The sequence below is a fragment of the Nannospalax galili genome, unplaced genomic scaffold (assembly GCF_000622305.1).
Source record: "Nannospalax galili isolate Female #2095 unplaced genomic scaffold, S.galili_v1.0 scaffold32, whole genome shotgun sequence".
Taxonomy (NCBI): domain Eukaryota; kingdom Metazoa; phylum Chordata; class Mammalia; order Rodentia; family Spalacidae; genus Nannospalax; species Nannospalax galili.
In genome coordinates this window covers 1,111,866-1,127,725 of record NW_008335297.1, presented here as the reverse complement: position 1 = coordinate 1,127,725, position 15,860 = coordinate 1,111,866, and the positions used below count along the sequence as shown (strand labels likewise).

The 15,860-nt window shown below is 42.6% G+C and overlaps 1 protein-coding gene across 4 annotated transcripts in view; it reads right to left on the bottom strand.

Moving 5' to 3' along the window:
* The window catches only part of Parn (poly(A)-specific ribonuclease), a 219,066-nt gene that overhangs the window by 171,595 nt on the left and 31,611 nt on the right, over positions 1–15,860 (bottom strand). For 3 of the 4 annotated variants that reach the window (XM_029561998.1, XM_029561997.1, XM_008829899.3), the window contains exons 12-13: positions 11,644–11,700; positions 4,873–4,950 (exon numbers count right to left, since the gene is read on the bottom strand). In XM_029561998.1, the coding sequence (XP_029417858.1) occupies positions 4,873–4,950; positions 11,644–11,700 (135 nt within the window). The remainder of the gene's footprint in view (positions 1–4,872; positions 4,951–11,643; positions 11,701–15,860) is intronic. The other variant, XM_029561999.1, reaches the window with a different exon arrangement.

Here is a 15,860-nt window from a genome sequence, read left to right as displayed (position 1 = left end):
GAGAGAGAGAGAGAGAGAGAGAGAGAGAGAGAGAGAGAGAGAGATCTATGTGTGTATACCAGTGTACTACATGCTTGTGTGGAAGACAAAGGACAATCTTGTCGGCCCTCACCTTCCAGGCTGTTTGAGACAGAGTCTCTTTGATGCTGTGTACACCAGGTGAACTGCCCATAAGCTTTCAGGGATTCTTCTGTCTCTGCCTCCCATCTTGCAGTAGGAGTAGTGAGATTATAGATGTGTGCTATCCAATCCTGCTTAACGTGGATTCTAAGGATCTGAACTCAGGTTCTCACATTCCTCAAGGCAAGCACTATACCCACTGAGCCATCTCCCTAGTCCAGACAGAATTCTTTAGTGTACTTTTAAACTCTTAAAAAATATGGTACCAATGCATGTAAAATTTCTATCATCTTAAATAGATTCATATGTTAAGTACATTAGCCTGGTTACCTTAGTTATAAAGTAAGATAAAACTGCTCTTCCTAAACCCATCCTATTGTAAAACAAATATATAAGCTGGGCCTCAGAAAGAGGAAGTGAAGCTATAGACTGCAAACATGGAGAAAAGCTAAAGAAAATTCAAGTCAGAGGCAATCATACACAAAACCATAGGCCTACCAGAACATAACACATATAGGAAACATATCAGCCTGGCTGGGAAGACAGAGCCTAACAGTGGCTGGATTACAAAGGCAATCAGATAAAATCTGACAGACGCAGCTCAAAAGAGCCAACTATATGCAAAAACAAAGACTCTGAGATTACTTGAGAATTTTAATCAGGGTCAGTGATATGAACAGAACCATCCATCAGATTACAAACTGGCAATCAGAAGATACTCATTGGTTAAATCAATACTAATGCCTTCCATGTGCCAAGCTCTGTTTGGTATTCAGAACCCTAGAAGCTTAGTATTAAATATGTTTCTCTCTGTCCTTACTGATCGCTTCAGGGTTTTACAGTCAGGAAAGGAGCATCTCCTATGGTCTATAAGAAACAGGTGACTTAAACATTAGCTCTTCAAACATAAAATGCAAATCTCTGGTCATCACCTTTTGCTGAGCCACTAGCCACCATGAAGCCTCTGCATCTCAGAGGGTGATGAGCTATAATGGAAGTGGTAGCAATGTGAAGAACAAAGAACTGGGACAAGGTGGGCAAGCGCTCAAGGCTAAGCTAGGCCATACTCTTGCAGATGATCATCAAGGTGTTGGTGGGGCAGTACAACCTAGGAAAGGTCAGAAAAGGTTGCAGTTGTATAAATGAGACCAAATGCTCATTTGAGAGATCAAATTTCTAATGCAGGAACAACAAAAGATTAGCCCATCTGGTAGCAATTTAAAGCAAGGCTTGAGAGATGGCATAGCAGGTTAGAACGTTGGCTGCTCTTGCAGAGGATCTGAGTTTGGTTCCCAGCACCCACATAGTGACTAACCACTGTCCTTAACTCCAGTTCCAGGGGATCCAACACCCTCTTCTGATTTCCACAGGCACTGCCCAACATGGGTGCACTTACATACATGCAGGCAATATACTCATACACATAAAAAATAATAGTAATAAAATACTAAAGTAGGGATTGGGCCCAGAGAGGAGAAGCAGACTTACAATCTTACTGCTTGACCCTGGAATCAGATAAATCAAGGGTTCAAGGTCATCCTTGGCTATATACTAAGTCCAAGTCCAGGGCTACATATGAGACCTGGTCTCCAGAAACCAAAAATTAGCTGAGCAAGATGGCATATGCCTTTAATCCCAGCACTCAGGGGGCAGAAGCAGGTTGATCTTTGTAAACTGGAAGTGACTCTGGTCTACACTGCCAGTTCCAGGCTAGACAGGGCTACACAATAAGACACTACCTTTGAAAGAAAAAAAAAAAAAGGAGGGAGACAGTTCAGTGGTTAAAAGCACTGGTTGCTCTTGCAGAGGGTCTGGGTTTGGTTCCCAGCACCCACATGGCAGCTAACAACCAACTGTAACTCCAGTTTCAGGGGATCTGATGCCCTGTTCTGACCTCTGTAGACACTGCACATATACGGTGCAGTTACATATACATAGACAAAACACTCATACACATTAAATAAATTAATCTAAACAAGATTTTTTTTAATCAAAAAGTAAATTAAAAAATTAAAAGTCAGGCATGGTAGCACATGCCTTTAATCCCAGCACTCGGGAGGCAGAGGCAGGCGGATCTCTGTGAGTTCAAGGCCAGCCTGGTCTACATAGTGAGTTCCAGGCCAGCTGGGGCTATAGGAAACCCTGTCTCAAAAAAACAAAAAAAAAAAAAAAAAAAAAGAAAGAAAAGAAATTAAATGAAAATAAAGCATAGATAGGCAAACTGCCCTTACCAGATACAATAGACTAGCAAATAAAAAGCCCAATGCCAGGAATGGACTCCTTCCTTTGAAGCTGTTGACCAGGGGTATCAAAAGCCTTCAAACAATACTTCCATTGCCCCTGCTCTTCATTACCCAAAAGATCTTGACAGTAAGACTCTACTGCTATAGACACTACCTACATGAGCTATAGAACAAACAAAGAGAAATCAAGCTAGCACTAACCTCAAAGTTTCATCTTGTGGCTAGCTTTCATAGTGCTGGAAGGTGCTATGCATACCACAAGAGAAAAGTAATCATTAACCTTGCCCAACTGTGAATCCTGTAAGCTACAGTAACAACTGGTCCACCAAGAGATGCCTACTAGTGTAATAGTGGCACAAATGTTATGGGAGTAACCAACAGGTGGAGCCCATACCTGATGCTGATATCAAACTTAGGAACCTGCCACAGGGGACAATTCTGCTAAATGGATGTAGTATTAAACCAACTCCTAGTGACTTATCATTATACCTATAGATTAATGTCAACACTCATGAGAGAAGCTTCCTCATGCAATAAATGGTGTTTAATACAGAGATGCATAACTGGTTAACATGCAGAGAATAAGAGACTGAAGAGTGCTTATCCCTGAATAAGACACCTATATCAAAACTTCTGCCTCCCAAAGTTCAGGGATCATTGTGAAAGATGGGTCAGAAACTTTAGAGGAGCCAGAAGTGGTGGATGACCACAAGGAAACAAAATTTTCTGGACAGCTGGGCAGATATTCACAGGAACTCACAGTAATGGTGACAGCATACACAAGATTTACATAAGCTCAAGTCAGATAAAAATCCCAGCACAGAAGTAGGAAGTGGGGAAGAAGCCCTAATCTGAGCTAAGGAACTACTGGCAACTGATAGCTGCTGGGAAAGGGAGATTAAGTTTTAAGGGCATGATACTGTGTAGGTTAACTAACTCCAATGGATAGACCCACACCAAAGGCATTTGAGGGCACAAATTTGACTTGATAGGCCTTAAAATACATATATGAAGAAGTACAAAAAATCAGGAGGGGAACAGTAAGAGGAGGTCTAAATATGATCAAAAAACATTGTATGAAATTCTTTTTTAAAAATCAATTAAAATGTAAAAGAAAAAAGTAAATAAAAATAAAAATTACATAAAAATAAAGCATAGCTTGACAAACTATGGCCTGTAGCCCAAATTTCAGCCACTACCTCATTTTTTTCTTAAATCACACTTTATCCAACACAGCCCTGCCCATCTGTTTATGAATTCTATGGCAGTCTGGGGGTTATAATAGCAGAGTGGAGAGTTGCCACAGCACTATACAGCCTGGAAAGCCCAAAATATTTTACTGTGTGGTCTTTTATAGAAAGCTTGCCAACCTGTGGCTTAAAGGACAAACAATGTTAAACAGGGACAAGGGCTCTGGCCTAGAGTCTACTGAACTCCAGCAGAGAAAGAAGACTATTTGAGAGAGAAATGAAATGCACTGAGACTGAGAGAGAACACGGAGATGAAGTTGCAGGAATTCTTCAATGGACACAGAGGAAAAATCAGAGATGGTAAGAGAAACAGGGCGGCAGCCAGAAGGTCATTCACAGCAACAGACCCAGGAAAATGAACTGGTTTGGTGAAGATAAAATAGGAATACAGCCGGGCGTGGTGGCACATGCCATTAACCCCAGTACTCGGGAGGCAGACTCAGGCAGATCTTGATGAGTTCAAGGCCAGCCTGGTCTACATAATGAGTTCTGGGCCAGCTGGGGCTACAGGGAGACCCTGTCTCAAAAAAGACCAAAAGAAAAGAGTACAAATGGAAAACATTTCCTGTGAGACATACAAATCCTAAATAACCCTTAGTCTAAGGGCTAGCCAGGTAACAAGTGCCTGGAGTTCAGCATGCAATGTATCCTGGACTGGAGAGACCAGAGCTGGACATGAAGATGCTGGGATCTGCAGCTGAAGTTATGATGGTGGGTGAGATCACGAAAGGACAGAAAATAAAGGTAAGTGGAAGACAGAGTGATGGAAGCAAGAGAAATAGTCATGTGCAGTTAGGGAGTGAGGGAGAAAAGCCAGCAGAAGAGCCAAAATACATATGATCATGTACTTAGGTAATCTGGCTGGAGTATGAAAAACACTACCAAGATCCCTAGGAAGCCTCAGGGCAGCAGCTCAGCAAGAGGCAATCCAGCAATACCATTTACCTTCTGGCCCTCCTAAGTCTAATTTTAGGGGTCCCAGACTAGCAGCCCACACCTGTGGCCTCTCCTCTGCACTGCACTAAATGAGCAAACCACCAACATCAAGTGAGGAACAAATTACCCATGTTCTGGCAGTGGCAGATGACTAACCATCCATACCAGAGCTCATGTGTACACCTTGTCAAAACAGTACAGGCAAATGCATAAGTTCATCCCTGGGAACATGCAGCACTAGAGGAAATGAGGAAACCACCCAGGCAGAGATAACAGTTCTCAGTGAAAATGCACCATGCACTCTGAAGGCAGGAGTCACTTACCGCAGGCAGGGGACAGTAGAACTGATGAATTGTATGCATGACATCCAAGAGCATATTGTGTCCGATAACTAGCTTCCCCTAGGGAAGGTGAGGAAAAGCACATCAAAATTATACCGGGGCTTAAGAGTAACATGGATGCTTCAGATGAAGCAGGGTCTCACAATGTAGCCCAGGCTGGCCTACTTCTCTATGTTACCCAGACAAGCCTCAAATTCATGCTCCTCCTGCCTCAGGTCTCAAGTGCTGAGATTATAGAAGTGCTCCATGATGCCCGTTCATAATGATTTTGCTTTTTTCCTGTATTGTTAATCCGCTCAAGACTCTGAAGTAGGTTTTTTCTTTTTTAATATTTAATTTATTACTTTTATTTTATGTGTATGAGTGTAATGCCTGTATGTAGGTAAGTGCACCCGTGTTGTGCAATGCCTGAGGAGGACACAAGAGGCTGTCGGATCCCCTGGAACTGGAGTTATGGACAGTTGTCAGCCACCATGTGGGTGCTGGGATTCGAACCTGGAACTTCTGCAAGAACAGTCAGTGTTCTTAACCACTGAGCCATCTCTCCAGCCCCTTTTTAAATTTTTTATTGTATGTGTATTAGTGTATTGCCTGCATATGTGTAAGTGTCCTGCAATGCCTGCAGAGGACAGAAGAGGGTGCTGAATCTCCCCTGGAACTGGAGTTATGGATGGTTGTTAACTGCGATATGGGTGCTGGGAACTGATCTCAGGTCCTCTGCAAGAGCAGCCAGTGCTCTTAATCACTAAGCCATCTCTCTAGCTCCTGAAGTGGTTTTTTGTTTTTGTTTTTGTTTCTGTTTTTGCTTTTGAGACAAGTCTTGCTAACTTGCCCAGGCTGGCCCTAAACTCCTGGACTCCTTTTTCCTTAGCCTCCCCAAGTGGGTGGGACTATGGAGTGCACTACTACTACTGTGCCTGGCTAGGTGTAGTAAATTTTTAACTGAAGCACTTTTTGGTGGGGGGGGGGGTTGTTTTTTGAGACAGGATCTCACTATGTAGCTCTCACTGGCCTGGAACTTAGAGATATCCACCTGCCTTTGGCTCCTGAGTACTGGGATTAAAGGTGTGTGCCATCCAGCTGATTGAAGCACTTTTAAATAGTAAAATCAGGTCCTGTGACCTGTCAATAAGCTGTAATAAATTTTCAAATATATAGTTTTTAAGACTTTTAAATGACATTTAAAAACATCTTTTAAAAACAAACCTTTTTTTTTTTGGTCTTTGTAAAGCAGGGTCTCCCTGTAAGCCCCAGATGTCCTGGAGCTCACTATGTAGACCACAGAGACCTGCCTGCCTCTGCCTCCCAAGTGCTGGGACTACAGGTGTGCGACACCACGCCCGGCAACAAAGATAAATTCCTTTTGTTTTTTTCAGTCTTTTTTGAGACAGGGTCTCCCTGTAGCCCCAGCTGGCCTGGAATTCACTATGTAGCCAGGCTGGACCTTGAACTCACAGAGATCCGCCTGCCTCTGCCTCCCAAGTGCTGGGATTAAAGGCGTGGGTCACCATGACCAGCCAAAGATAAATTCTTAATAATGCTATAAGGTGTAAAAAAATTACTGATACTATTAAACACAATTTCATTTTATTGTTTTTTAATTTACTATTACTATTATCTTGTGTTTATGCATGCAGGGGGAGCAGTTTGCGCATTCAACAGTGAGCTTATGGAGGTCAGAGGACAATCATGAAATCAAGTTCTCTCCTTCTACCTTTATGTGGATTCAAAGGCTCAAATTCAAGTCGCTAGATTTGCAGAGTAAGTACCTTTACCTGCTAAGTGATCTGGTTGGCCCTCAGTGCTTTTCAATCAACTGAAATATAATAATAATAATAATAATACTAATATGTATAATAAAGTACTCCATTTTGATAAAAACTAAACTACCAATATTACCTTAGATTTAGCCAGTCACATGATAAGATTTTTTTTTTCTTTTAAGTCTTTTTGAAGCAGGGTCTCCCTGTAGCCCCAGCTCCTGCCTCTGCCTCCCAAGTGCTGGGACTACAGGTGTGCACCACCACGCCCGGCTGTTGTTGCTTTTTTAATGTTTAGTTGGGGGAGAAAGCAATAAGACAGGGTCTCCTGTAGCATGTAGCCCAGGCTGGCCTTGAGCGCCTATGTAGCTGAAAATGACCTTGAGTTCCTGCTTGGGATTACAGTCCTATGCTACAACATCCAGCTTTGTTTTTGGCTGTTCGCTTTTTTGTGGATTGGAGAGATGTTTTGATTTATTTTTGTTGACACAGGCTCTGTCTCTGCAGCCTGGGCAGGTCTGGAACACACTGTGATGCCCTGGTAAGCTGACTCCATTTTTCACATAAAGCATCAAGTTACTACAGTGGGGCTTTTTCAGAAGTTCCAATGGTTCTTCAGTGTAACTCTGCCAGACCCTCAGAGCTCAACCCAATTCCTTGACATAATTAATCTTATACAAAATCTCCCAAATTTAACAAGCGATGCTTTAGCCTCAATATCTGTGTACACTGAGTCCCTAGATAATGTTAAAACACCGTGCACTGATGGAAACCATAGAAATGGTGTGTGAAGGACTCAAAATGGAGCCCACGCACTAATGAATGAATTTCATTGTGTTGTAAATGAATCCCATAAGCAGTTAAGAGGTTGAGAACATCTTGAACTAGACACAGTGAGGTCAAAGACAGGAATTGCTGCACAAAATGCTACAATCTGGTCAATATTGTACTTCTCACAAGTCTGGGCTAGTAATCTAGAACTGAAAGTTCAGATGATTCAGTGAGTAAAGTGTTCAGCTCTACAAACATGAGGACCTGAGTTTGGATCTCCAGCATTCATGGGCACAGTAGCACATAGGTCTATAATCCAAGCACTGGGGAAGGATATCACTGGCCAGCCACCCTAGCTGAATCAGTGAGCTCCAGGGTTAGTGAGAGACCGCGAATCAAAAAAAAAAATAAAATTAAAATAAAGGAAGGAAGGCAGAGAGAGCGACTGAGGACAACTGACCACCTGATATCAACATCTACCTACACATAGGTCTGCACATGTGCACAGACCCCCACACACACACACACACACAAAAACAATAATAATGACAATCTGGAACTACTTTATATGTGTACCCAGTTTAAGCAAATCTGTATAATGCAGATAAGAAGAAGTGGATTTCTCACCATTGGAGAGCAGAGTTATAAGAAAGGAAAAAGTAGGATAAGAATAAACTCTGTGTTATTGTGCTGAATTTAAATTATCACTATAAGCATGGGTATATATATTGTGCATGCTCGCATTCCTGCATATTGTGATGAAGGGGATACATCCTGAAAAATGCATCATTAGGCAATTTCATTGGGGAAATATCATAGAAGGAACTTACACTAGTACAGATGGCACAGCTTCCAGGGTGTCCAACCTTCTGACACTGCAACATGATGCTGTGGTCACAAATGTGTTGGACCAACCACATCCATAATTATACTAGGACCACAGGTGGATGGTACACCCTACTACATACCTGGGCTGTGTCTTTATTTAGCCTACTACTTTTATTTTGAGACATAAACCTGTACAGTATGTTACTGTGATGAAGTCTGCAGGAAACTATTAGCACAGAAGCAAGAATTTATGCATCTAAACATAGAAAAAGCACAACAAAAATACTAAGAAATGAATTTTTCAGCTCCATTCTTATTTTACAGCGGAACCACCATAGCACCTGCATTCCCTCAACAAACAAACATCCTTACACAGCACATGATTGTGTGGACACACATACACACATAACAGTTATCCCAGAGTATCCAAAGGTGATTGGTTCTAATCTGACAGCAGTTTAAAGCAGGAATTGAAGGGGCTATAGAGCACTTGCTGTTCTTCCATTAGACTGGAGTTTGGCTCCCAGCACCCACATCAGGTAGCTCACAACTGCCTTAAACTCTAGCTCAAGGGGCTCCAATGATCTCTTCTGTCCTCTGTGGGCACCTGCATGCACATGCTCACACATCCACTCAGATACACACACACACACACAAATAAAATATTAAAAAACAAGGATTAGCCGGGCATGGGGGTGCATGCCTTTAATCCCAGCACTTGGGAGGCAGAGGCAGGCGGATCATTGTGAGTTCGAGGCCAGCCTGGTCTACATAGTGAGTTCCAGGACAGCTGGGGCTACAGGGAGACCCTGTCTCAAAAAGACAAAAAAAAAAACAAGGATTAGAAAATACACCCTGCAGGCCACACATCCAAACATAGATCTTCCATGGATCCTGAAACACTATTCCCTTACATAAAAATGGCATAATAATTGCACAGAACCTATACACCTCCTCCTATAAATGAAGTCATCTCTAGCTTATATGTAATATCTAAAATGATGCAAATCCAAGTAGTTGTGCTACATTGTTTAGGGAATAATGACAAGAAAAAAGTCTGTTCATGTTCAGTATAGTCTTTTTTTTTTTTTTTTTTTTAATTTTGGTCTTTTTGAGACAGGGTCTCCCTGTAGCCCCAGCTGTCCTAGAACTCACTATGTAGACCAGGCTGGCCTCAAACTCATAGAGATCTGCCTGCCTCTGCCTCCCGAGTGCTGGGATTAAAGGCACTCACAATCAAGGAAGCTCATAACCACCTGAAACTCTAGCTCCAGGGAATCCTACACCCTCTTCTGTACTCCACAGGCAACTGCACTTAAACATGCACATACACACACACACATACACATATACACAACTAAAAATTTTGAGCCAGGTGTTATGGCTCACACCTTTAGTCCCAGCACTCAGGAGACAAAGGCAGGCAAATCTCTGTGAGTTCAAGGCCAGCCTGGTCAACATAATGAGTTCCAGGCCAGCTGGAAGACAGAAAGACCCTGTCTCAAAAAAGACAAAAATAAACTTTTTTTGAAATACATCTGCTGGGGCTAGAGAGATGGTTCAGGAGTTACGAGTGCTTCCTATTCTTCCAGAGGGCTGAAGTTCAGTTCCCAGCACCCTCAATAGGCAGTTCACAATCACCTGTAGTTCCAATAATGCCCTCTTCTTGGTTCCTGGGCACCTGCACACACGGAACACATTTGCAGAAAACATACACGCACATACACATAAATGAAAATAAAAATAAAGTTTTAAAATATAAAATAAATCTGGAGCTGGAGAGATGACTCAGCAGTTAAGAGCACTAGTTGCTCTTGCAGAGGACCCAGGTTTGGTTGCCAGCACCCACATGGTGGCTAACAACCGTTAACTCCAGTTCCAGGGGGCTCTGATGCCCTCTTCTGGCCTCTGAGGATATTGCATGCACATGGTACTCATATATGCAGGCAAAACACTCATACACATAAAATAAAAATAAACTAATTAGTTTAAAAATTAAAATAAAAAAGAGTAAAGCACTTGCCTAGCAAATAAATAATGTGTTTATTGTTTACTGGTTTCATAGCTTATTAATATTAATTTTAAAGAGCAAAAAAAAAATCTTAACATGCCTAAGATATGAAACTTTTTTTTACTTTGTTTCTTCTAGATCCAAGGAACTTGATTTTATTTAGATCTTTTTATTAAACTGAGTGTTTAGATAGATTCATAGCAGCTTTCCAGTTTTCATATTTACCCAGGCACCATAGTCGGTCTATTATTATTATCTTCTATAGTTTGTCAAAGTATACATAGTCAAATAGGAATGTAAATCTCTCCATGTACAGAGTGAACAATGCCTCACCTTTGAAAAGTTGACTGAATTATTATGCTAGCTGATGAGGGATCAAAACTGAGGCCCCGTGGTTCAGAGCCAGTCCTGCTTAGAGGTATGCTGGCTAAGTGTGTACACACAATCAAATGCAACCAGAACTCAGCTCAGCCTTTCTGGATACCTGTGTTCTTTTTCCTCCCCAGGTTTGCATAACTTTCTGTTCTGTACTGTTTCTCTGTCTTACTTCAGCAAGCAAGTTCCTCATGACTAATGCTCTTTTGTATAAGGCTCTGTAGTGTCTATTCCCAAATAAGGACAGTGGTGTACCTGCCTTCCATTGCCCCTATGCTGACAGGTCTGTACTGGAGTCTGAGAAGGTCTTGATGACTAAGCATTTAAGGGACAAAAGAGCTCCTTCTTGGAGGCCCGACTACTCAAAGAAAAGAAAATCTTGTATTTCAGGTGATCTAGTATCTATGCAAGTAGCATGACCTGGTTTACCTATGCAAAATGTGGATGTCCTTCAGAAAGAAAACAAGGGAATATTCTACCACAGACTTCTCTACCACATTTAACAAACAGCCAATATATTTTAAAGCTTATCAAGTGTTACTAAAATTATCAGATGATACATTTCAAGATTCAATTACAGTTATGGAGAAGTCAACATAGGCATAATTATTTTATCCTCTGGATTCCTCTACTTGGGGAATGAAACACCTTTAGTCAACCATCTCAGTTTTCTCCTTATTCCTAACTTCTTACTTACTGGTTTTCAGAATAATAAACACCAATTTTGTGTAGCTACATAAGGACATCTTAGAATAGACTAAGCCTCTATGTGTTTTTACAATAAAGACTCTGAAAAATGGTTTGGATGCAATTTAATAAAGAAGATCTCTTGCCAAGGGCATCGTATCCACAGCCCACCCTATTAACTCTAACTTCTTCCTCTATATCAGATATATGTTCTAAGGAGACAAAATGAGTAATTTGTAATACTAATTTGATACTTTACCTGAAATACTCTGTTTAGCCATTAGGTAGAAACAACAACCAAAGTGTGGATCAATCACTTACCGAATTAGCAATGGCATGGATGACTCTTGAAAATCCCACAGCATCATTCAGCTCCTCCTAAGTAAAAAAAATTAAATTTAAAAAAAAAAAAAAAATAGGGGGGCTGGAGAGATGGCTCAGTAGTTAAGAGCACTGACTGATCTTGGAAAGAACCTGGTTTTAGTTCCCAGCACCCACATGGCAGCTAACAACCATCCATAACTCCAGGTCCAGGGGATTCAACACCCTTTTATGACCTCCGAGGGTATTAACGCATGTGGTGCACTTACATACATGCAGCAAAATGCTCATACACATAAAATCAAAATAAACAAACAAATAAATAAGATGGCTCAGTGGGTAAAGGTTGCTTGCCACACAAGCCTGACAACCAGTTTGCTCACCCAGACCTACATGAAGGTGAAAAGAGAAAAGTGACTCTACAAAGCTGTGTGTCAGCCTCCATATGCGTATACCATTACACATGCACCACACACACATCGTAAATATACACAATAATAACAATGTTTTTAACATTATTCTTATATATAAAAGCACACTACATTCTTTATTTGAAGGAACTAAAAACCCTAGCTTCCCCCAAAATGAAACTTTACATCAAGTTAAATAGCTTTAGTGTCATGAGGTTTGTAAGGTGTTTTTGTTTTTTTGGTCTTCTGTCTCTGTAGCCAACTGGCCTAGAACTCACTTTGTAGACTGGAACTCACTATATAGACCAGGCTGGCCTTGAACTCAGAGATACACCTACCTCTGCCTCCCAAGTATTGGGATCAAAGGCATGCACCACCACACCCGGCTCATGTCACGATATTTGTAACAGTTATTTGAAACTACATCTAAAATTATATACCTAGGGAGCTGAAGAGATGGTTCAGTAGTTAAGAGGACTTGTTGCTCTTGCAGAGGACTCAAGTTCAGATCCCAGCATCCAAATCAGCTGGTTCACAACCTATAACTTCAGTTCCAGGGGATCCAACACCCTCTTCTTCTGCCCTCCAAAGGCACCCACACACACAGCATAGACTCACACAGACACATATATATGCACATAAATAAAAAAAGAGATCTTGCTGGTGTGGTAATTCACGCCTTTAATTGCAGCACTTCGGAGAAAGAGGCAGGCAGATCTCTGTGAGTTCAAGGCCAGCCTGGTCTACATAGTGAGTTCCAGGCCAGATGGGGGTACAGGGAGACCCTGTCTCAAAAACAAAAAATTTTTAGAAAGTAAAAATAAATGAACAGGGGCTGGAGAGATGGCTCAGTGGTTTAGAGCACTGACTGCTCTTGCAGAGGACCCAGGTTCGATTCCCAACACTCACATGGCAGCTATGAACCATCCTTAACTCCAGTTCCAGGGGAATCTGAAGCCCTCTTCTGACCTCCACAGCATTGCACGATGTAGCAGGAGGCCTCTAAAGATGGCGCGGACCCAGAGCCCTGGGATTCAGCAAGAATTCACTTCACTTCTTGGTCTGCAAATAACCGCCAAAAGGAGCCCACACCTCCGTACCCTGCTCGGGAGCCCAGTGACTGCTGACAGACTGCGTGGCGCGGACCAATCAGAATACGATATGCTGACTAAAGGGACTTGGGGGTGGAGAAAAGGGAAATATAAGGTGTGCCTCCTCCGGCATTAAACGTGTCTGCAGCACCTCGCCTACCCCCCAGTTGCCTAGGGACCCAATCCAGGTTAGGGTCTTCACAGCTGGCCTGAGGAGAACCCACAACAGCACGACACGGGTGCACTCATATACATGCAGGCAATACACTCATACACATAAAATAAAATAAATAAAATATTAAAAAATAAATAAATGAATAAATAAAACAGTCTAACCACACCTTCAGTTTTAGAATGAAGAAGCAAGTCGTAAATTATTCATTAGTCACTAAAACAATACAACCCAGAGTTTACCTATCACTTCAGAAAATTGGGAAGGGAGGTTGCGTTTTGAATCAGGATCTCATGTAGCCCATACTGGGCTATGGCCTTAAACCCATCATGCAGTCAATACTAAAATTGAACTCCTGATCTTCCTGGCTCCATCGTCCAAGGCTGGGGACTAGAGGCATGCACCACCATACCTGGCTATATGATTTCTTAAAATGTCCAAGCTAGATAACTTAAAAAATAATAATAACTGGGCTGGAGAGATGGCTTAGTGGTTAAGAGCACTGGCTCTTCTTACAGAAGACTCGGGTTTGAATCCCAGCATACACATGGCGACAAAAAACCCATCTGTAACAACTGTTCCAAGATATGCAATACCTTCTTCTGTCCTCCATGGGCACTGTATGACATGGGTGCACTTACATAGCATGCATACACAAAAAATAAAAATAAATCAAGCTGGGCATAGTGGTGCATGCCTTTAATCCCAGCACTCGGGAGAAAGAGGCAGGTAAATGTGACTTTGAGGCTAGCCTGGTCTACATAGTGAGTTCCAGGCCAGATGGGGCTACAGGGAGACCCTGTAAAAAAAAAAAAAAAAAAAAAAAAAAAAAAAAAAAAAAAAAAGGTGGAAGGTTGGAGAGATGGCTCAGCAGGCATGAGCACTGGATATTCTTGCAGGGGACCCAGGTTCAGTTCCCAGACCCCACAAGGTAGTTAACAACCATGTGTAACTCTAGTTCCAGGAGATTCTATGCACTCTTCTGGCCTCCAAAAAATTTTTAAATAAATAATAAGGAGGAAAGGTCAACGAGACAGCCTGGCAGGTAAAAATGCTTCCTGAACAAGCCTAATGACCAGATTTCAATCTGCAGAACCCATGTAAAGATCGAAGGGGAGAAGAGACTCCACAAAGTTGTCCTCTGATCTCTACACATGTGCCATGGCACATGCACCTACACAGACATCATACATAGATACACACATACACTAATAGATCCTTTATTAAAAAAAATATGTATTTTAGCTCTGTGCTTCCTGGGCTGCTCAGTCTCCAGTGTCCTGGTACCAGTACCTAAGTCCAGCATGCCCAGCGCGCCTTGACTCCCCCAGCCTCTTTCACCCTCCCAGCGCCCCCCCTCCAGTCTCTCCTAGTCTGGGTACAGGCCCAATTCTTGTCTTGTCACCCCAAACACCTGGGCTAACTGTTCAGCCCAGAGCAACCACTGCTTCCTGATCCGTTGCATCAGGACCAACTGAGTTCCTTCCTGCGGGCCCCCAGGAACCTTCTAGGCCTGGTCCCGCCCTCACCTCCCTTTACTTCCCCAGGCTGCACAGCCTCTGGGCAGCCTTGGTGCCAGCACCTTTCCTGATCCCCAGGAGCCCTCTGGACCAGGTCCCACCCTCATATCCCTTTGCTTCCAGGGCTGCACAGCCTCCAGTGTCCTGGTACCAGCACCTTCCCTGGGTAAGTCCAGCATGCCCAGCATGCCTTGACGCCCCACGCCTCTTTCACCCTCACAGCTCCCCCCACCCCCAGTCTCTCCTCCGAGCCTGAGTACAGGCCCATTTCTTGTCTTTGTATCCCAGACACCAGGACTAACCTCTCAGCCCAGAGCCACCACTGCTTCCTGATCCTTTGCATCCAGACCAACCCATTTCCTTCCTGTGGCCCCCAGGAACCCTCTAGGCCTGGTCCCTCCCTCACTCCCCTTTACTTCCCTGGGTGACACAGCCACCACCTTCCTGAGACCAGCATCTATCCTGGGCCCATCTCCCAGGCCATCCCAGCCCCCAGATTCTTGAGGGCAGCATCTTTCCTGGAGGGACCCAGACCTTAGGAGAAAGCCTGATATCATCTGAGCCTCATCTCACTTGGGTCTCTGTGGGAACTCCTGAAGACAAAAGCAATTAGGCCACTACAATATAAAACCAAAAGAGAGAACCTGAAGCCTAGACCAACCAGCTTTTCATGCTCAACAAGTAAACCACAAAGGCACATACAGTTACAAAAAGAAGCAGATCTAAACTCAACAAAGGAAGGCTTGAGTCTCACACAAGAATCAGAAACTATGAAGGAAATTCACATGTGAAAGTCACAAAGAAAAAATAATAACAAGAAAAACCAAAATAATATAACCCCACCAAATACGTATTCAATGTTCCTCTAGAGGAGTACAATGAGAACCCCCTAGAGATAATGCAGGACATAGAACTCAAAACAGCAATTATAAACATGATAAAAGAATTCAGTGAATTGAAAGAACACACACAAAAAAAATCAAAGAACTGAAGGAAGATAGGGATAAACTTCTGAATGAATTCA